Here is a 20,409-nt window from a genome sequence, read left to right on the forward strand (position 1 = left end):
CCACTCCATCTATACCACCCTTTTTCAGCACAACGCAACTGCTGAACACCCCAGTCCCTGCTGTGTGCCATCCTTTAATTCTTAGCCTCCTTGAATTTCTTGGTCCATTTGCAGATCCCCTTCCCCCACTCCCCAAACAGAAAAGAGGAAATGAGACCCAAAGAGGAAACTGGGTCTTGCTGATCCCACGCCCAGCCAGGCCACTGACCACACCCCCATTTCACACCCAGCCTGACACGGCCACTGACCACAACCCTATGCCATACCCAGCCTGACCCTGCCACTGGCTATACCCCACACTCCACCCCCAAACTCCAGCTTTTCTTAGCCACAGCCAGTGTCCCTTCACCCTCATCTCCAGCCTAATTTGGCCACTAACCACAGCCTTATTTCTTCCCTACCCTCTCTAGCCTGATCTGGCCTCTGACCTCACTCCATCTTTCTCTCTGAGTCTGACATCTACTGCCCACATATTCATTCCTCCCCTTGCCCCAGCCTGATCCAGTGACTGATCATATATTCATATTTCCTACTATTGTCATCACCACTAGTCTTCTCCCTCCCCATATTGATGCATTCACTGACCACACCCCATCTGCCCCTACCTGCCTACTAACCACGTATCCATTTTTCCCACCGCCTAACCATACACCCTAACCACAGCCTCATCCTCATATTCCCAGCCCAGCCTGATCTGTCCTCCGTCTTCCCATTTTCTTACCTAATCTCATGCTACTACCAATGACAGGAAGCTATGGAATTCCAGCCTAACCGTGAGTCCTTGTCTGATAAGATTGACAGGACAGACTGTTGTCAGGTCCTGTCAGTTCTACCTCTTAAACTTTCTTTAAAGTGACATCCTCCTCTCCACCATTCTAATCTTGGCTTTATTATCACTTACATTTGCTAATATGGTGTCTCTCTAACCAATCTCCTAGGTAATTGCCAGAGTTATGTTCCTAAAAATCCAGTCCTGATCGTATCTCTTCTCTACTCAAAAGCCTCCCCTGGCCTCCTGTTAACCTCCAGAATGTAAAACTCCTCATTATCCTCTCTTGTCCTCCCCTGCCTTTCCATCCTAACCCTAACTTCCCCACCACTGCTCCCTTGCGGGCACCCATGCTTCAACCAGCCTACCTGCTCACTTCCCCGAATGCTCCTCCACAATTTCCTGCTTCTCCACTTTTGCATATGCTCTTCCTTCTGCCTGGAATGCTACCCCTGACCCATCTCCAGTGGCCTAGTGGAGAAAGCCTGGGTTCAGATCATGGCTCTACAAGTTATTAGCTGTGTGACTCTGGACAAGTGCTCTTTGAACAAGTACTTCACTTTGAACCTCAGTTTAATAATCTGTCAAAATGGAGATGATGCCTGCCTTGCAGGGTTGTTACATGTAAGGATCAAATGAAATTTTGTATACAAAGCAGTTAACATATAGTTAATAAATGACAGATCGTTATCATTTTTTATTATCATTATTATTTTTTAATCTAACTTCAAAGGACAACTTTTTCATGGGGACTTTTCCTATCCACCTTCCCTAACCTAATCAGATGGCTCTTATCACAGCCTGCTCTTTATTGTAATTCTGTACTTGACTTATCCATCCTCTTGACTGGGAGCTCCTAGAGGGCAAAGCTGTTGTCTTACTCATCTCCCTTCCCACCCACTGAAAGTTTTGGCCCTCGGCCTTCCCCACATTGGGGATGCTTACTGAGTGAATGAAGAATGCTTACTGGGTGAATGAAGGAAAATGTATACCTAAAGGAAAAAAGGATGTTGGGAGGAGGGGGGCTGTGTGCTTGAGATGGGGTGTATTTAGAGGGGAAGTTGCTTGCATTGGATGGAGTCTTTATGGAAAGATCAAATGGCTGCAGTGGCATCTGAGTCAGGGCTCGGTGACTGAGATAACAGATATACAAAGAGACGCCATGGAGGTAGCTTTGTGAGAAAGAGCTCTGTGATGGGGGTGTGTTTGGGGAAGAGAAGTGTGCATGGGATAGGGGTGTATGCGGGGAGGATGTGTATTGGGGAGGTCAGGCCCAGCCCTTCAGCTGCCCAGTCCAGCTCTAAAAGAGCCTCCGGCAGCTTGAGGCCGGATATGTCAGTCTCACCCACAACCCCCCCCCACCACCACCACCACAGTTGTGGACTCAGAGGCCAAATTTGGTAACAGACTGAGTATTACTCCCCCAACCCTCTTACTTTCTGGCTCTGCCTTCAGTTTTCTCTTCCCCTTTGTCCCTTTCTGTAACCCCCTATCTTTCTGCGGCTCCCTTTGTGGTTATCTACACAGACTGTATTCTCCATGTACCCCAAATTCCTTCCCCCAATACACTTACATTCCATTCCTTCCTGGGATTTGACCTCTTATCCTCCATCTCACCCTCCCCCCTAATTGCCCAACTCCTTTGGAATGCATTTCAGGAATGTCTTGAGGGAGGAGGAGTTCCCTGGGAGGGGGACACTGGTGGGGGGGGGGGGTGGAGACAGAGATGGTGTTGCTGTTTCATTCAATTAAAAAAATGGGGAAAAGGGAGCAAATTTCCCAGCCAGAGCAGAAACTGCTTCTCCCCATACTTCCAGGGACCCTATTTCATGCCACCACCCCATCCCACCCCAATTCATTGCTCCATTCTCTCTTGGAGCCATGTGGATGTCTGCTCAGGAACCGCCTGGGAGTAAGGGTAGGCATGACTCAATGCCCTTATCGGGGTCCCACCAGAGGTTTCCGTGCATGAGGGAGAAGAGGGTGTCCATGTCCGGAGGAAATAGGGGGGAGACATGCATTTTCAGCTGAGGTAAAGGGTCCTTTCAGTCCTGCCCTCAGCTCTCTTACTCCTCCAGCTTCTCTGACCCTCCAGCCCTCATTCGTGGTCAGCGACTCCAGTGCCAGGTCTGTCCAGCTATTGGGAGACATGCCCCAGGAATGTGAGTGTGTATGTGTGTGCACGCGCGCGCAGAGAGCTGGAACAAGGGAAACTGGGAAGATCCTCTCTTGTTTGAGGGTGAAGATAGAGCTATGGTTTCTTGTCTTGAAACTCTAGATTTTATAAAGCCAGAAACAGTCTTGTCAACTGTGCGGTTGCAGACCCTTGATCTAAACCTTTCCCACATCTGCCTCCTATCCCCTGTTGCTACCTGGATTTCCAGCTCTCTCACCCCATCCCATCTAACCTCCCCATCCTCCAAAAACATACCCCTTCCCAACTTCCCTACTTCTCAATTGTTCTTTGTATCCTAACAATCCCACTTCTGCTTCTAACCTTTTCTTTTTCTTCTGCTCTTTCTCCCTTGGGGCTGGCAATTTGCCAGAAGGGGAATGGGCACCTGGACTTGGTCATTCTTTTAGCTAGAAGCAGCCAATCCCTAGACCATCCCATCATCAACTGCCAGGTAGACTTGTCTTCTTGCCATCTGTGTGCCACCTGCTGCCTCCAGTGGCTCTTCCAGCCCACCAAGAGGTGGTCGTGCCAGGAGCTGCACTGAAAATACTGTCAGGGGAGGCAGCTGAGATGAAGGGCAGAGTTTGAGAAGAACTTGCTGACAAGGAGAAAGCATAAGAGGAGTTGCTGTAAGAACTGAGTATTTACTCAGAAGTAGTTTGAAATGTAGCAAGGACTGACTTAAAAAGACTGGGCTTTTTCTCTGACCCACCTTGAAAGTTTTTCCTCTCAGAGTCTGTTTTCCCCTGTGCAAAATTGAAGAATTGACTAGGTAATTTCAGATATAACTTTTTTTTTTTTTTTTTAGCTCAGATGCAGCTTCATTCAGTGTTTTAACATGATTAGGTATTATTGTGCTGTCCATTTTTGAGTTTTTGTATCTAGTCCTGTTGCATAGTCTGTATCCCTTCAGCTCCAATTACCCATTATCTTACCCTGTTTCTAACTCCTGCTGGACTCTGTTACCAATGACATATTCCAAGTTTATTCTCGAATGTCCGTTCACATCAGTGGGACCATACAGTATTTGTCCTTTAGTTTTTGGCTAGACTCACTCAGCATAATGTTCTCTAGGTCCATCCATGTTATTACATGCTTCATAAGTTTATCCTGTCTTAAAGCTGCATAATATTCCATCGTATGTATATACCACAGTTTGTTTAGCCACTCTTCTGTTGATGGACATTTTGGCTGTTTCCATCTCTTTGCAATTGTAAATAATGCTGCTATAAACATTGGTGTGCAAATGTCCGTTTGTGTCTTTGCCCTTAATTCCTTTGAGTAGATACCTAGCAATGGTATTGCTGGGTCATATGGCAATTCTATATTCAGCTTTTTGAGGAACCGCCAAACTGCCTTCCACAGTGGTTGCACCATTTGACATTCCCACCAACAGTGGATAAGTGTGCCTCTTTCTCCGCATCCTCTCCAGCACTTGTCATTTTCTGTTTTGTTGATAATGGCCATTCTGGTGGGTGTGAGATGATATCTCATTGTGGTTTTGATTTGCATTTCTCTAATGGCCAGGGACATTGAGCATCTCTTCATGTGCCTTTTGGCCATTTGTATTTCCTCTTCTGGTAGGTGTCTGTTCAAGTCTTTTTCCCATTTTGTAATTGGGTTGGCTGTCTTTTTGTTGTTGAGTTGAACAATCTCTTTATAAATTCTGGATACTAGACCTTTATCTGATATGTCATTTCCAAATATTCAGATATAACTTTGAGCTAGAGAATCATAATTCTAGCTTGACTGCCAGGGAAGCCAAATATGGGACTAAGCTCTTCAGAGAGGCCTCGTATGTCTCAGATTAAGAGAAAAGCTGAGAAAAGAATGAACCAGGATGACTTAAACAGCCAGTGTTTGGTCTCCTACACAGACTAGTTTGAATCGGAGTTTGCAGGCTTCTAGAGCCCTTAGGGATTATCTGATATAACATCTTCATTTTGCAGAGAAGATGCTAAAGCTATGAGAAGGAAGGTCACATGATGAGTCAGGGTAGGGCTCTGAAATCCCAGATAGGGAAAAGCCTGCAGGACATAGTGGGAGACAAAAGGGAAAAATACTGAACGAGGAAAAGACAGAAACCAGGCAGGAGGCAAGGTTGAGAAAGGAGCCGAGCAGGTACAAAGGGCAAGAGAAAGATACTTGGAGGAAAGAAAAGAGGCACAGATTCCAGGGAGCAGGGGGTAGGGGCTGGGTGGATATCCTCAAGTAACCCTGCATTTTAGACCTGCTGTTGTACTTTGCAGACCAGCCTCTCCCTCAGATAGCCTGGACAGTTAGGACTATTTCTTGTAACTAATATTTAACTTTTAAAAGTGATTAAAACCAAAACGACTTCAGTACCACCTGCTTTGGGGAGCCCCTTTTAAAAGCACCCCTCCTTGGGACTCCATCTGGGGGAGCCTCCTCTCTTCCAGTGAGGGTGTGTTCTGATACCCCGATACCACGGGCCAGGTATCACCAGGCTGGAGAGCAGAATCCGCCACCATGGTTGCACTTTCGCTGAAGATCAGCATTGGGAATGTGGTGAAGACGATGCAGTTCGAGCCATCTACCATGGTGTACGATGCCTGCCGCATCATCCGTGAGCGCATCCCAGAGGCCCTGGCTGGCCCTCGTGAGTCTGACTACCGGGGGTCTGGGGTGAGAGTTCTCAGTACCTTCTCATTCCCAGGCTCTCAGCCTTGAGGGATGACCCTATTGCCCCCCCCCCCAAGGTCACTCACCCTCAGGTCCATGCTCCATGGTTCCCTCCTTCCCCTTTAGGCCCAGGGTCATGGGAGAAATGGTAAGGGGCAAAGGTGCAGCCACTCAGACACACTGGGATGTTCATGAGGCTCAGGGGACCCATCCTCTCTTTTAGCCAGCGACTTTGGGCTGTTTCTGTCAGATGATGACCCCAAAAAGGGTATATGGCTGGAGGCTGGGAAAGCGTTGGATTACTACATGCTCCGAAATGGGGTAAGTATCACTTCATCAGGGACCTCCAACATTGTCTCCCATTATCTTCCCCCGATCCACCTCCAGTTTTGAGCCTTTGTATCTGTTGTCTCTTCCCCCTCTGGCCCCTGTCTGTCACAGGGAGTCATAACACCATGCTTCTGAGTGAACCACCATAGTCTTCTTTTCAGTCATCCACCTCCCTCTGCGGTGCTATAAAAAGGAAATACTACTCCTAACCTCAAGTGGGCCCCTCTTTCCCCCTCCTGCCCTAACAGGACACCATGGAGTACAGGAAGAAACAGAGACCCCTGAAGATCCGTATGCTCGATGGAACTGTGAAGACTATCATGGTGGATGACTCTAAGACCGTCACCGACATGCTCATGACAATCTGTGCGCGCATTGGTGAGGAGCCTAGAAGTCTGAGGACCTGGGTGAGGAGGTTCCAGCTGTGCCAATAAAACACGGATGCAGTGTGTGCAACGCTATCTAATCATCCCTCTCCACCAGGCATTACCAACCATGATGAATATTCACTGGTTCGAGAACTGATGGAAGAGAAAAAGGAGGAGGTGACAGGGACCTTACGAAAGGACAAGACACTGCTGCGAGATGAAAAGAAAATGGAGAAACTAAAGCAGAAATTGCACACAGATGATGAGTGTAAGCAGAACAGGATAAAAAGGGGGCACTGAAAATGGGTCCAGGGGGTAGGAGGCAAGGTTTATTCATTATTTATTGAAGGTGCTGTTTTTGACACTGGGGATGCACCAGTGAATAAAACAAAGCCCCTGGACTCACGGAACATACATTTTAGTGGGGAAAGGTAGGCGGTGAACAAATAAACAAGCCAGAGCCCACCTTATTCTACTGGGGGTGAAGAGTGGGATCCCTGAAGGCTTGGCACTGAAGGACCTCTCTGTTTCCCAGTGAACTGGCTGGACCATGGCCGGACACTGAGGGAGCAGGGAGTAGAGGAACATGAAACACTTCTGCTGCGGAGGAAGTTCTTCTACTCAGACCAGAATGTGGATTCTCGGGACCCTGTACAGCTGAACCTTCTTTATGTGCAGGTATGGAGAAGACTCAGTTGGGGTGGGGGAGGTAAGGGAAAGGGGCAGAAGTCCCACAAGGGGTATCCCTGCACCCACACACATCATGCCCCCTTGCCCTGTGCTTTCCAGGCACGAGATGACATCCTGAATGGCTCCCACCCCGTCTCCTTCGACAAAGCCTGTGAGTTTGCTGGCTTCCAATGCCAGATCCAGTTTGGGCCCCACAATGAGCAGAAGCACAAGGCCGGCTTCCTTGAGTGAGTGAACCACATCCTTAACCCTGTCAGGGCCCAGGAATTCCTGCTAGTGACCTAGGGGGCCTGTCTTCTCCCGTTTCCTCTTCCAAGATATCAGAGTTTGGCCCAGTTGGGTCTTTTTAGCTGTCATCACCCATTTGTCTCCTTGCAGTATGAATGTGGTCCAAAATATCTACCCCTGCCCTCTACTCCTGAGGCAAGCATGTAGCTTTTTTTTTAATTCTCTGAAGAATTTTACTTCAGTAGTCAGAGGGAAATAGTAAAATGTTCATTGTAGGAAACATTAAGAAGTCTCTTCCAAGTCTCATCCCAGGTATGCCTTGGAATATATACAGTTTGGTGCCACTTTCTCAGCTTCCTGAGTACATGTACATGGTCATCCTTCTAGTGAGCTCTTTCTCCTCTTGGCTTCTGAAATGGTGCTCTAGATGCTCTCTCCCTCAGGAACTGGGCCTCCACCTTAAGTTTGTTCAGTCCCTTTCCCTGTAGCGAAACACAGAGCACATTCAAGAGCTAATACTAAGTCATTCTGTTTCAGAACACAATCCAGACTCTGTACCTCAGTACCTTCCTTCTCCCCAAAGTTAAGGCGAACCTAGACATTTCCTCACACCCCTACAACTGCAGCTCATGGCCCCCGTATCCTTGATGCTTTCTGCTACATTCTGACCCTCCCTTTTCTGGTGTAGCCTGAAGGACTTCCTGCCCAAGGAGTATGTGAAGCAGAAGGGAGAGCGTAAGATTTTCCAGGTGAATAGGGGTGGGGGAAAGTGTTGGGGTGACTGGGAGCTTTGCTGCTTAATCCTGCTCACTAAACAGACTCCCTCCCTCTCCCTGTCCGTCTCCCCACCCTTGCCCCCCACTACTACCACCCACAAGCTCCTATACAGAGGAAGCAGAAGACGGGCTTTTAGTCCCAGCTTCATCACTGCTTTTGCTGTGGAATTCCATTTAATATTCTTGCTTTCTTTTTTTCCTTAACTCTAACATGGGATAAAGTATACCTGCTCTGCATAGGAGTGATAGGAAATTAAATGAAATAATATACTTGAAATTAGAGTAAAAAGTATAATTTTTGTAGAAATGTAAAGTGTCAGCCTCACTCTTTGAATACTCAGACCAAAAGGCCTTCTGCCTGTCCTTCTACTTCCTAACTATCCATTCATGTCTCCAGAATATCAGTGAGTCTCTTAACCATGCCTCTTGGATCCATTGCTTCTGCATATCCTCTCTGTCTTCCTCACACCACCCTCTCATTTCTCATATCTTGCACTCCCTATAACCTTTCCTGTATTCCCATAATACTCTCCCTCTATAGTAAACATCCAGCTTAACTCCTTGTCTGTGATATTATGCCCACAATTTACTAAAGCTCTCCCCGTTTTATACTCTCAGGCACACAAGAATTGTGGCCCGATGAGTGAAATTGAGGCCAAGGTACGCTATGTGAAGCTAGCCCGTTCCCTCAAGACATACGGTGTCTCCTTCTTCCTGGTTAAGGTGAGTTATAAACCCTTCTCGCTACTCTCCCTTTTTCCTGCACTTGCCCTTTCCTTACTCTCTAGAAGTCTCTGACCGTGCCCTCAGTCACATTTCCATCATTAAGTAAGAGTCCCATCCTCTACCTTGCTTTGACCTTGTGAAAAAACTGTCCCACTGTCAGTTCTTCACCACCACTTCCCTCCCTACTCTGCATTTTCCCTCCATCTCCCCTTTCCCTGGCATAGCCTTATCCCGGGTCCATCCATTGACACCTAGTTCGCTCTCCTGGCCACCTTAGCAACCCCTTAACATCTAGAGCTGACCATTCACCTCTCTTTCTACTTCTGACCTGTCTTACCACTACTAATTCCTGTCTTATAGGAAAAAATGAAAGGTAAGAACAAGCTAGTGCCTAGGCTTCTGGGCATCACTAAGGAATGTGTAATGCGAGTGGATGAGAAGACCAAAGAAGTGATCCAGGAATGGAACCTCACCAATATCAAGCGGTGGGCTGCCTCTCCCAAGAGCTTCACGCTGGTGAGTCTTGGGGCTCAGGATAAGGGGCTTTGGAATTTCCAGAGAATGGGAAGCTGCAGAGGTCTTTCCCTTGGAGTCGGTACATTGATCATGACTCCAGAAAAAAAGAAGGAGAGCTTTGGACCGGCTGCAAGAACATTGAGGTTAGAGTTGAGGGAGAAACTCCCTCCTGGAGAGTGAGTGATGCTTAAGTGAACAGCTGATGAACTTATCCTTTAAAATCAGCAGAGGTGCATGGGTAGGTCAGTGGTAGAATGCTCACTTGTCGTGCGGGAAACCTGGGTTTGATTCCCAGCCCATGTACCCCAAAATAATAATAATAATAATAAAATAAAATAAAAGGAACAAAAATGTAACCAGCAAGCTGAGTTCACAGGAATATGTGAGGGAATAAAAGAGAAAGGTAATTGAAAGAGAAACAAGCCTCGTCTTTTTCAGCAGCAAACTATATATAGTTGTTTTTCCCCTCTAGCTTTACATTTTGGTGTTATGGATTGAAAACTGATATCAAATTGATGAAGTGCCCCATTGAGAGAAATAGAAATTGTAGTAAATGCTATAATTTTTGGATGCTGATGCTGATCATTTAATGACAAATGTATATATGCCCCCAGTTTTTTAATCAGGGTGAAGGGAAAAGAGATTTCCTAAATGACATGTATTTGAAACTATGTAGCATAAAAACCAGTTCTCAGAAATAAAATGTTTCCCCCCAAGGAAGGAAATAAAGAAACAAGAGATTGAAGGGAGGTTGGCTTCTTCCTAGAGGGCTGTTGGCATGAGAAGGCACCCTTGTCAGCTCGACGTTGGGGCTTCGTCCTACCCTTTTTCATCCTGGGTAGATTGAAGCTTTCTCACTGAGCCCCACCATGTCACCCTAGGATTTTGGCGATTACCAAGATGGCTACTACTCAGTACAGACCACTGAGGGAGAGCAGATCGCACAGCTCATTGCTGGCTACATCGATATCATCCTAAAAAAGGTGGGGACTGCCTGTCCTGCCTGCTGTCTCCTTATCTTCCCTTTCCTTCACCCCAACCCAGTTCTTTAGAAATGGGGACCCAAGTTCTGAAAAATGGCGGATTGGAGAAAGAAGAGGCTGCCTTTTCCTTACTTTCTTCTTCCTTAACTGCCTCAACTCTTTTTCTTTGTTTTTTCCTGCAGAAAAAAAGCAAGGATCATTTTGGACTGGAGGGAGATGAGGAATCTACTATGTTGGAGGACTCAGTATCCCCCAAAAAGTATGAAGGGAGTTGGGTTGGTCCCATGCTTATGGGTAGGAAGGCAAGGCTTGATCCAAGAGGCTCTTGGCTGGGGATGAGGAGTCTTCAGGAGGGTTCTGGAGCCAGTCACAAGCTACACGGAGACCTCACACACCCCTAACTCACGGGGCCTGCGATGGTAGCATAACTAGGTGGGAAGGGTAGAGATGAGGAAAGTCTTCTGAGCACTCCATAGTCTTTACCCTCTGCTCTAGGTCAACAGTCCTTCAGCAGCAGTATAACCGAGTGGGGAAAGTGGAGCACGGCTCTGTGGCCCTACCTGCCATCATGCGCTCTGGAGCCTCTGGTCCTGAGAATTTCCAGATGGGCAGCATGCCGCCTGCCCAGCAGCAGATAACCAGTGGCCAGATGCACCGAGGACACATGCCTCCTTTAGTAAGAGTGCCCCTACTTCTACCAACGTACCTAAGGCCTTTTTCCTACCCTTAGCTATGTCTAGCTACAAATTAGGCAGTCTTTTTGTTTTTTAGCATAGCATTTTTTAAAAATTTATTTTATTTTTTTTAAATACCAAAAAACACAAAGCAAGTGCAAACATGCCTATTTTGATCATTCCATTCTACATATATAATCAGTAATTCACAATATCATCACATAGTTCAGGCAGTCTTTTTCTATGTCCCTATTTGTACTCCTCTCCCTAGCCCCTGGATGTCTTTCACCTTCTCTTTCCTTTAAATGTTCCAGTCCAGCCCCTATTACTCCTCCCTTGTCTTTTAGACTTCAGCCCAGCAGGCACTCACTGGAACCATCAACTCAAGCATGCAGGCTGTGCAGGCTGCCCAGGCTACTCTGGATGACTTTGACACTCTGCCCCCTCTTGGCCAGGATGCTGTGAGTATGGGATGGAGGAGAGGCCAGAGGCGCTGAAGCTGGGATTCCCAGGGATAGATTGGGTAACCAAACCAGAGCAGAGTCTCAGTTGTTTTTTGTTTCTTCCCCCTTGTTTTCTCAGGCCTCCAAGGCCTGGCGTAAAAACAAGATGGATGAATCAAAGCATGAGATCCACTCCCAGGTGGATGCCATCACAGCTGGTACTGCCTCCGTGGTGAACCTGACAGCAGGTAAGTTGGATGCCACCCTGTGTGTGTGTGTGGTGGGGGGAGGGGAAGAGGAAGCATGTGCAGGCAGGAGTGTGACCAGCTCCACGTGTGACTGTACCTTGACTCATTGTGGAAGGGACTCTGCATATGTCCCGCTCAGATGTGTGTGACTAACAGAATGACTGTGCTCATCCACCACCCCATCGTCTAGCCTGCCCTGTCCCTCACAGATACCCCTCTTCCTTCTCCCCTCAGGGGACCCTGCTGAAACAGACTATACTGCAGTGGGATGTGCAGTAACTACAATCTCCTCCAACCTGACGGAGATGTCACGTGGGGTGAAGCTGCTGGCTGCCCTGCTAGAGGATGAAGGTGGCAGTGGCCGACCCCTGTTGCAGGCAGCCAAAGGCCTTGCAGGGGCAGTGTCTGAACTGCTGCGCAGTGCCCAGCCAGCCAGTGCTGAGGTCAGGGGCTGTGGGCTTGGGGTAGTGTGGAAGGAGGGTTCGAGATCAAGAAAAAGGGGGCATGTCAGTTTTAGGCTGGAAGTGTGGGGCCCACAGGTCTGTGGGCAGGGATGGGGCAGCTTCTGACTGGTGTTCACTCTCCACAGCCCCGTCAGAACCTGCTGCAAGCAGCTGGGAACGTGGGCCAGGCCAGTGGGGAGCTGTTGCAGCAAATTGGGGAAAGTGATACTGACCCCCACTTCCAGGTTCGTGACTTACCCAACTCCCAAAGCCCCAACTGCTAGGAGGTAACCTCTGATCCTGAACTTAGCTCTTGGTCCCTGCTTCTATGAATTGACCCCTCATGAACAACCTGAACCTCTATTTCTAGGAGATGACACTGGGAACCTCCAATCTCTTTTTGAGGGGGTGAGAATTCAGAACCTCTGAATCTAAGCTACAACTCACAAGTTCGTTTTTGGCCTGTATTGATATTTTTTAGCTCCTTGTCATCTTTTTCCTAGCTTCCCCCTACGTAGTCCTTGGCCTGACTTGAAAATATGTTGAACCCCCCTCCAGTCCTTTAGAATACCCCACCTGAGGACACTGTTCCTCTAGCTTTTCCCCTTCCCCACCCCATACCAATTTCCTCAGCTGACTTTTCATCCTGAATTTCCCATGCAGATATGTGCACCCAGAGGGGCTGGGGTTCAATCTCCCCCCGAACCCCCCACGGTAACGGCCTCTGGCCTGGGCCTTCCCAGCTTTGTCCTCTCTGAGCCGCATACACTCGCTTCTGTACCTCTACCCCAGCTTCCTGGGGAAACAGAACATGATAGGAGATGGGGAGACATTGCACAGGCAGGGCACGGGGAAATGGGCTAAAGTAGGATGGTTTAGGAACTTGTTCCTAAGACTCCAGGATGACTACTTCCAAACAAAGGTTAAGAAGAAGTGGAGAAAAGAAGCTGCTGAGGGTAGGAGGGACCCTGAGAGCTACCTCCTCTTCCCATCCCATTGTAACAGCACTTCCCCTCCCTCCCCATCACTGTCCGAGTGTATCCGCCTCACGCATTTCTCCTTTTGGTGTGGGCTTTATTTCTCTTGGTGTGAATTTGTTCCTTGGTGAGGGTTCTGTCCTGCTGGGGACTCAAGGCAGGGGCTTGGAATAGGTTCTGGTTGCTTCTGCATACACTATCCTGTGATTGGAGTCAATGGGAGTAATGAAACAGCTTATGCTTCTGAGAAGGGTCCATGGATCCCAGACCCACACTCAGATTGTATTAACTGCCATTTCGTCACAGGACATGCTAATGCAGCTAGCCAAGGCAGTCGCGAGTGCAGCAGCTGCCTTAGTCCTCAAGGCCAAGAGTGTGGCTCAACGGACAGAAGACTCAGGGCTTCAGACCCAGGTTATTGCTGCAGCAACACAGTGTGCCCTGTCCACCTCCCAACTGGTGGCCTGTACCAAGGTGAGCCCTGAAAGTTGCTCTAGCCTGTGCCAAGCAATGACAATGCCGCACATGCAAGAGCCTCTCATTTGTGTCCCCTGGCTCCTGAGACCTCATCACCCTTTCCAGTGATTATCGTAAGCCCATAAACCCCCTGCCTCATGACTTCTTTCCCTTGCCTACGTCTCTGACACTCAGTTTGCACACAGGTGGTGGCACCTACAATCAGCTCACCTGTCTGCCAAGAACAGCTGGTGGAGGCTGGGCGACTGGTGGCCAAAGCCGTCGAGGGATGTGTATCTGCCTCCCAGGCAGCCACAGAGGATGAACAACTCCTGCGGGGGGTGGGAGCAGCAGCCACTGCTGTCACCCAGGCCCTGAATGAGCTGCTGCAGCATGTGAGGGCCCATGCCATGGGAGGTGGGCCTGCTGGCCGTTACGACCAGGCCACCGACACCATCCTTACTGTCACTGAGAACATCTTCAGTTCCATGGGTGATGCTGGTAAGGACCCCACACACACCAAGGAAGACGAAGAACCCTAATTAGGTCCCCCAAACCCATTAGGTACCCACCCCTCCCCCCTTTCAGACTCAATCACCCTATCCCTAAGGACTCAGCCACCATAGACTAGTGGCTTAATCTTTGAAACTTCCAGTTCACTGTCTGTAAAGCAGGAATAGAATCTCTGCTGTCTTCTTGGAAAGGTGAAAGAATATATCAAAGTATACATAATAAAAGATATGGAAAATGGCATTACTAAGAGAAAGCCTTCCCTACTCCACCCCCAGAAGCTTTCACAAAGAGTGTTCCATTCTTTAAGACCATTTGCTGAAAATACCTATGGAGACCATCCTCCCTCCCATAAAGGCCCCTTCATCACCAAGATTCTAAAGCCAAAAAAAAAAAAAACGAAAAGAAATCACTTTGAGAACCTTTACCAGCCTCTCCTGCCCTGAAAATGCCCATCTACCATATCTGTACTGCTTTCCCTCACTCTAGTCCCCACCCCTGCCACCCTCTCTGTCTCTGGCTTCCTGACTTGATTATATCCTGTCCTTTCAGGTGAGATGGTACGACAGGCCCGCATCCTAGCCCAGGCCACCTCTGACCTCGTCAATGCCATCAAGGCTGATGCTGAAGGGGAGAGTGATCTCGAGAACTCACGCAAACTGTTAAGTGCTGCCAAGATCCTAGCTGATGCCACAGCCAAGATGGTGGAGGCTGCCAAGGTACCGTACTTTCTGTGCAGTGCCCTAGACTGAGCCCTGAAGGGAAGTAGAGAGGTACACGTGGTCACCTTCACCTGAAGGGGGAAACTCAAGAAAAGCAGAAAATACAGGAGAACAAATCTGGTAGTGCTCAGGAAGTAAATGAGCCCCAAGGCCATGGGTAGGGGCCCAGGCTTCCGGCAGTGTAACTCTTTAACCCCGGTAGGCAACTGTGCCCCTTTTTCTTCCTCTAAGTCCAGGGTCTGTGGTTCCTACTTTTCTCAACTTTGCTGCTACCACCTGCCTGGGATTTCTCTCCTTCCTTTTTCCTTCCTTACGCACATTCAGTCCCAGGACTCCCCTCTGCTAGCAGTGTGGAGAAAGGCCAGGCAATGGGGCCCAGAGCATGGTGCACAAGACCACTGGAAGGAGGTTCAGGAGTCCCAAGTACCCTGGGCTCAAGGGCTCTTCCGTTTGCAGGGGTAACCAGATCCTTGCATTTATATTCCTAAAATCCGTGCTCTAAACTGAGTCTTTTTCCCTGGGAGCCCTACTCATGCCCATTCACTTATGGAGGCTTTTGGGGGTTTTTTTGAGGGGTTGGGGGAGGCAACAAGCATGACCCTTCCTCAAGCTGGGTAGAAGAAACAGTTCTAACTAAAGAAGGGATTTTAGCATCCGAAAGGGTGTCCCAGGCCCCCCGGGTTCCCATTTATCTTCCTGAGAGGCAGTTCCTCTCAAAGGTGATTACCTTTCAGTGGGAGTAGTTAGAAAATACTTCATGAAGTAGTGAATTTCAAATTGAGTTTAGAGGGTTCAAAGAAGAACTGCAGGATCCACAAGGATGTGGGGTGGCAACTGTCTTTCCATCCTTCTCAGGGAGCAGCAGCCCACCCTGACAGTGAGGAACAGCAGCAGCGGCTGCGGGAGGCAGCTGAGGGTCTGCGCATGGCAACCAATGCTGCTGCACAGAATGCCATCAAGAAAAAGCTGGTGCAGCGGCTGGAGGTAAGGGTGGAAACTAAACCAGGAGAAGCAGTGGGAGTGTTATGGGAGGGACAAAACTGGGAGAGACATGGGGAGAGAAAGTCAGTTAATATTTCCTTGGGGGATAGCCTGGGCAAGATGGGCTATAGACTGGGTTCCTGGGGTTTGTCCTGACTGCTCTGTCTTCATAGCATGCAGCTAAGCAGGCTGCAGCCTCGGCTACACAGACCATCGCTGCAGCCCAACATGCAGCCTCCACTCCCAAGGCCTCTGCTGGCCCCCAGCCCCTGCTAGTACAAAGCTGCAAGGTGAGGTTCCAAGGAGGAGGTGGGGAGGGAGGAGGTATGGAAGGAGGGAAATATTCTCCCAGTCTATGGGGATATGGCTCTCACAACATTTCCCCCCCAATAGGCCGTGGCCGAGCAGATTCCACTGCTGGTGCAGGGTGTCCGAGGGAGCCAAGCTCAGCCTGACAGTCCCAGTGCTCAACTGGCCCTCATTGCTGCCAGCCAGAGTTTCCTGCAGGCAAGCACCCTCCCCTCTAAGACCCTCTACGTCTCCCACAATTAAAATTTTTTTTGCCAGTTGTTTGTTTCCCAGTTCCTGATCGTCATGTCCTGTCATCGGTTACTGTACCCAAGCCCAGAGGGAGGATAGTACACTTAATCTGCCTGTCTGTTCCCCAACAGCCAGGTGGGAAGATGGTGGCAGCTGCGAAGGCCTCAGTGCCAACAATTCAGGACCAGGCCTCAGCCATGCAACTGAGTCAATGTGCTAAAAACCTTGGTACCGCATTGGCTGAACTCCGTACTGCTGCCCAGAAGGTATGGGAGCTGGCTCTGTTTTGGAAAGATGAGGGTGAAGTCCTGGGATGATGAGGAATTCATGTAAAATAACCTGAATCAGGGATAATCATGTAATCCAAGGCATCAGTGAGACCCAGCAATATCTCTTACATGTATCCACACCTCCTTCCCTTTGTTGTAGGCTCAGGAAGCATGTGGGCCTTTGGAGATGGATTCTGCACTGAGCGTGGTACAGAATCTAGAAAGAGACCTGCAGGAAGTAAAGGCAGCAGCTCGAGATGGCAAACTTAAACCTTTACCTGGAGAGACAGTAAGAATTCTCTTAAGATCTCATTCTGGCCCATAGCCTGGCATCTACCTTCCTAGTTATGTCCCAGAGTGCCCCAAAACCTTCAAGGAAACTGCCAGCTTTCCCCAAGTACCTTTTCAAGTTCTCCACAATTGATCCTTCCCCTGAGCCCCTGGGTATTTCCCCCTTCTTTCCTAGATGGAGAAGTGTGCCCAGGACCTGGGCAATAGCACCAAAGCAGTGAGCTCTGCCATCGCCCAGCTCCTGGGGGAGGTTGCCCAAGGCAATGAGAATTATGCAGGTATGTGAACAGAGAGCCAGAAATGAGGCATATGGGGAGAGGGGTAGGAGAACAGGAAATGGACAAGGGATTGGGGCTGCCAGAGGAAACCACTGGTATCAGGGCCTGGCAGTGATAACTCTTTCCTTCCCTCCTCTCTCCCTAACAATCCAGGTATTGCAGCTCGGGAAGTGGCAGGTGGACTGAGGGCACTGGCCCAGGCTGCCAGGGGCGTTGCTGCCCTGACTTCAGATCCTGCAGTGCAGGCCGTTGTGCTTGACACAGCCAGTGATGTGCTGGACAAGGCCAGTAGTCTCATCGAGGAGGCAAAAAAGGCAGCTGCCCATCCTGGGGACCCTGAGAGCCAGCAGCGGCTTGCCCAGGTTAGGCATTGGAAAGAAGCCACCTCCCTTTCTCCTCCCAGGTCCTAGCTCAAGGCCCAATCTGACTGGGCAAAAACTTTCTTCACCTCCCAAGTCTCATCCACACTGACAGAGGCACATCTTTGCTCTAGGGAGCTCCTCTCAGTCTTCATTGAAGTGTCTCAGTTAGACTAATACTTGGGCCTAGCTTAACACCAAGTTTGGGGGAGTTTGGTCAATGCCCCCTTTCCTCCTTCCCTCTTAGAAGCTGTAGAGCTGGTTATCTCCTCTGTGCTGTGAGTAGATGAGGGGGTCTCCCAGATTGTTTCCGTTTTGGCAGCCATCTTCTCCTTTCCCACCTCAGGTAGCTAAAGCGGTGACTCAGGCACTCAACCGCTGTGTCAGCTGCCTGCCTGGACAGCGAGATGTGGATAATGCGCTGAGAGCAGTTGGAGATGCCAGCAAACGACTTCTGAGTGACTCGGTAAGAACACTGGGGTTGTGAGGGAAACACAGAAGTGAAAGAACTCCAGACCTCGCCTTCCCATCATTAAACCTCTCCTTAACCCCTATTTCCATTATTGATCCCCTCAGTACTCCCAGGTTATGTGCCTACTCTCCCACCCCTCCTTTACCAGACTCTCCTTCGTGTCTCATCCCCCATCCTTCCTTCTGGCTTCCTGTCTGGCCCTGCAGCTCCCTGCCAGCACTGGGACATTTCAAGAAGCTCAGAGCCGGCTGAATGAGGCAGCTGCTGGGCTGAATCAGGCAGCCACAGAACTGGTGCAGGCCTCTCGGGGAACCCCTCAGGACCTGGCTCGAGCCTCGGGTCGATTTGGACAGGATTTCAGCACCTTCCTGGAAGCTGGCGTGGAGATGGCTGGACAGGCTCCGGTATGAAGAGTCAGAGTGATTGCCTGGTCAGATAGGACATACTTGGGTGACCAGAGTCCTGACCTGCTCCTGGCTCCCTCCTCTTCCCCAATCTCTAGCAGTACTTGGGTATCTGGGAAGGGAGATCCCTTTCTGAGACATATAAGAAAGAACGGGGCAATGCGTTGACCTTCTCACCCTCACCAGAGCCAGGAGGACCGGGCCCAGGTTGTGTCCAACTTGAAGGGCATCTCCATGTCTTCAAGCAAACTTCTTCTGGCTGCCAAGGCCCTGTCCACTGACCCTGCTGCCCCCAACCTCAAGAGTCAGTTGGCTGCAGCTGCCCGGTATGTTGGAGCTGGGAACGCCCTAGAGTGTTGGAGAGAGACTGGGGAGGGGACATTTCAGGAGAAGTCCCTGGTTTAGGAGCAGTTAGAGGCAAAAGAGAAATTGCTAGAGGATTCCTTTGTGTACTGGACCCAGGATTGATGACCTGTGCTCCCTCCCATTCACTCAACTTTCTGTCCTCCCAGGGCAGTAACTGACAGCATCAACCAACTCATTACCATGTGCACCCAGCAGGCACCAGGCCAGAAAGAGTGTGACAATGCCCTGAGGGAATTGGAGGTAGGTACTTGGCAAGCTAAATGGTGTCAAGGTAGAGGAAGTTGTTCTGGTTATGGGGGTGAGAGAGGTATCTTGGATCTCACTTCTCCCTCTCCCTATATAGACAGTCCGGGAACTCCTGGAGAACCCAGTCCAGCCTATCAATGACATGTCCTATTTTGGCTGCCTTGACAGTGTAATGGAGAACTCAAAGGTAAGTGAGACAGGAACCCAGGAGAGAAGAAGGCAGGAAGATGGACCTAAACAGAAGCTGCTTACCCCTCTGAGGATTGGATCTGACTCAGCTGATATCCTCTTTCCCTCAGGTGCTGGGTGAGGCCATGACTGGAATCTCCCAAAATGCCAAGAACGGAAACCTGCCGGAGTTTGGGGAGGCCATTGCCACAGCCTCCAAGGCACTCTGTGGCTTCACTGAGGCAGCTGCACAGGTTATTTTCCTGAGATGGGTTCCTGGAATAACTCCTGCATTAGCTACCCCACCTCCTTACAGCCTGACACACATGTAGATAAATCAAGAAGTTTCTGTTTGCAAAACCAACTCTATGAAAGCTGTGGTTTTTCTCCCTCCTGAAGAGGAGATATCTGTCAGCAATCACTGAACACCAATGATTCTGACAGCTTTAACCCCTGAATAGTAGTGCTTTGAGTTGATTTCACTGTCAGACTTATGTCTTTTCTAGCTATGACTTTCTCAGTATGTACTAATGAATATATAAATCTTACTTTATTAAAATAGCACCAGTGAGTAGATTTTCAGTTTACTGAGTCACTGCTTAACTTAACCTTGCCTTTTTCTACAAAGTCAAGCATAAAACTATCTTCTATTAACTTGGAGAGTATTTTTGCTTTAGCATATGAATCCTCAAAACAAACTGGTTTGAGAGTTCATCATTTCAGACTATTTTTTCCCTATAAATCTACCACATCCTACTCCTTCAGTCTCCCCTACCTTCCTCCCTTTGCCCTCTTATGTTGGGTGGCCTGCTCTATTTGGCTTGACTTTTTAAAACCTCTTTGTTTTTCACTTATTTCTAGAAAAAAATATATAAAGAGAAAAAGCAAAATTACCATGTGTAGGTTGTCGTATGAATCAAATGTTATGATGGTCTTCTGATCATAAAAATGTTTCCTTGGCAACCATTATACCCTTCCCTCTTTCCAATTCTATGAAGGTGGGAAGTGCTGTAAATGTCAATTAGCCTAAAACCCCATAGTTTTAAAATTATGTCTTTAAAAGAGGGTTTGTGGGTGTGTGTATGTGTGGCTTTGAAACTTCTTTTCACCACTCACAGTAAGCAATATCTTTTATCTTAAAACACAGAATAAACACATATATCTAAACAGAAGTTTGATGAAACCCTTATTATGTGGTTTTCCTTTTTTCACTTTCTTAATCTTCTGAAAAATTTTAGCACATTTAAATAAAACAGAGTTGGGGGGGGTTACATTGTAACTGCAATTTGTTAATGTACCTCCACTCACCTAGGCCTATGGGGTAAAAAATCCTCTACTCCCCTTTGTCTCCCACTGT

At 48.7% G+C, this 20,409-nt stretch overlaps 1 protein-coding gene and 1 long non-coding RNA gene across 3 annotated transcripts in view; one reads left to right on the plus strand and one right to left on the minus strand.

The window, feature by feature from the left end:
* TLN1 (talin 1) overlaps positions 1–20,409 on the plus strand; it is a 33,173-nt gene that overhangs the window by 1,825 nt on the left and 10,939 nt on the right. Inside the window, exons 2-34 of one of the 2 annotated variants that reach the window (XM_077147745.1) lie at positions 5,403–5,565; positions 5,812–5,909; positions 6,167–6,296; positions 6,402–6,554; positions 6,822–6,964; positions 7,076–7,203; positions 7,893–7,953; positions 8,599–8,703; positions 9,067–9,222; positions 10,104–10,205; positions 10,388–10,464; positions 10,701–10,881; positions 11,227–11,340; positions 11,462–11,570; positions 11,805–12,013; positions 12,160–12,258; positions 12,677–12,727; positions 13,297–13,464; positions 13,653–13,947; positions 14,509–14,675; positions 15,534–15,662; positions 15,833–15,949; positions 16,053–16,166; positions 16,331–16,465; positions 16,629–16,757; positions 16,935–17,037; positions 17,191–17,399; positions 17,743–17,862; positions 18,075–18,272; positions 18,459–18,598; positions 18,785–18,878; positions 18,982–19,071; positions 19,184–19,306. In XM_077147745.1, the coding sequence (XP_077003860.1) occupies positions 5,436–5,565; positions 5,812–5,909; positions 6,167–6,296; positions 6,402–6,554; positions 6,822–6,964; positions 7,076–7,203; positions 7,893–7,953; positions 8,599–8,703; positions 9,067–9,222; positions 10,104–10,205; positions 10,388–10,464; positions 10,701–10,881; positions 11,227–11,340; positions 11,462–11,570; positions 11,805–12,013; positions 12,160–12,258; positions 12,677–12,727; positions 13,297–13,464; positions 13,653–13,947; positions 14,509–14,675; positions 15,534–15,662; positions 15,833–15,949; positions 16,053–16,166; positions 16,331–16,465; positions 16,629–16,757; positions 16,935–17,037; positions 17,191–17,399; positions 17,743–17,862; positions 18,075–18,272; positions 18,459–18,598; positions 18,785–18,878; positions 18,982–19,071; positions 19,184–19,306 (4,377 nt within the window). In that variant the 5' untranslated portion in view covers positions 5,403–5,435. The remainder of the gene's footprint in view (positions 1–5,402; positions 5,566–5,811; positions 5,910–6,166; positions 6,297–6,401; positions 6,555–6,821; positions 6,965–7,075; positions 7,204–7,892; positions 7,954–8,598; positions 8,704–9,066; positions 9,223–10,103; positions 10,206–10,387; positions 10,465–10,700; positions 10,882–11,226; positions 11,341–11,461; positions 11,571–11,804; positions 12,014–12,159; positions 12,259–12,676; positions 12,728–13,296; positions 13,465–13,652; positions 13,948–14,508; positions 14,676–15,533; positions 15,663–15,832; positions 15,950–16,052; positions 16,167–16,330; positions 16,466–16,628; positions 16,758–16,934; positions 17,038–17,190; positions 17,400–17,742; positions 17,863–18,074; positions 18,273–18,458; positions 18,599–18,784; positions 18,879–18,981; positions 19,072–19,183; positions 19,307–20,409) is intronic. The other variant, XM_077147746.1, reaches the window with a different exon arrangement.
* On the minus strand, positions 18,406–19,981 carry LOC143673364 (uncharacterized). The gene is made up of 3 exons (XR_013170339.1): positions 19,947–19,981; positions 19,137–19,328; positions 18,406–18,639 (listed from the first exon to the last, which is right to left on the minus strand). It is a non-coding gene; the product is annotated as an uncharacterized LOC143673364 (long non-coding RNA).

Source organism: Tamandua tetradactyla, chromosome 2 (genome assembly GCF_023851605.1).
Source record: "Tamandua tetradactyla isolate mTamTet1 chromosome 2, mTamTet1.pri, whole genome shotgun sequence".
Lineage (NCBI taxonomy): Eukaryota > Metazoa > Chordata > Mammalia > Pilosa > Myrmecophagidae > Tamandua > Tamandua tetradactyla.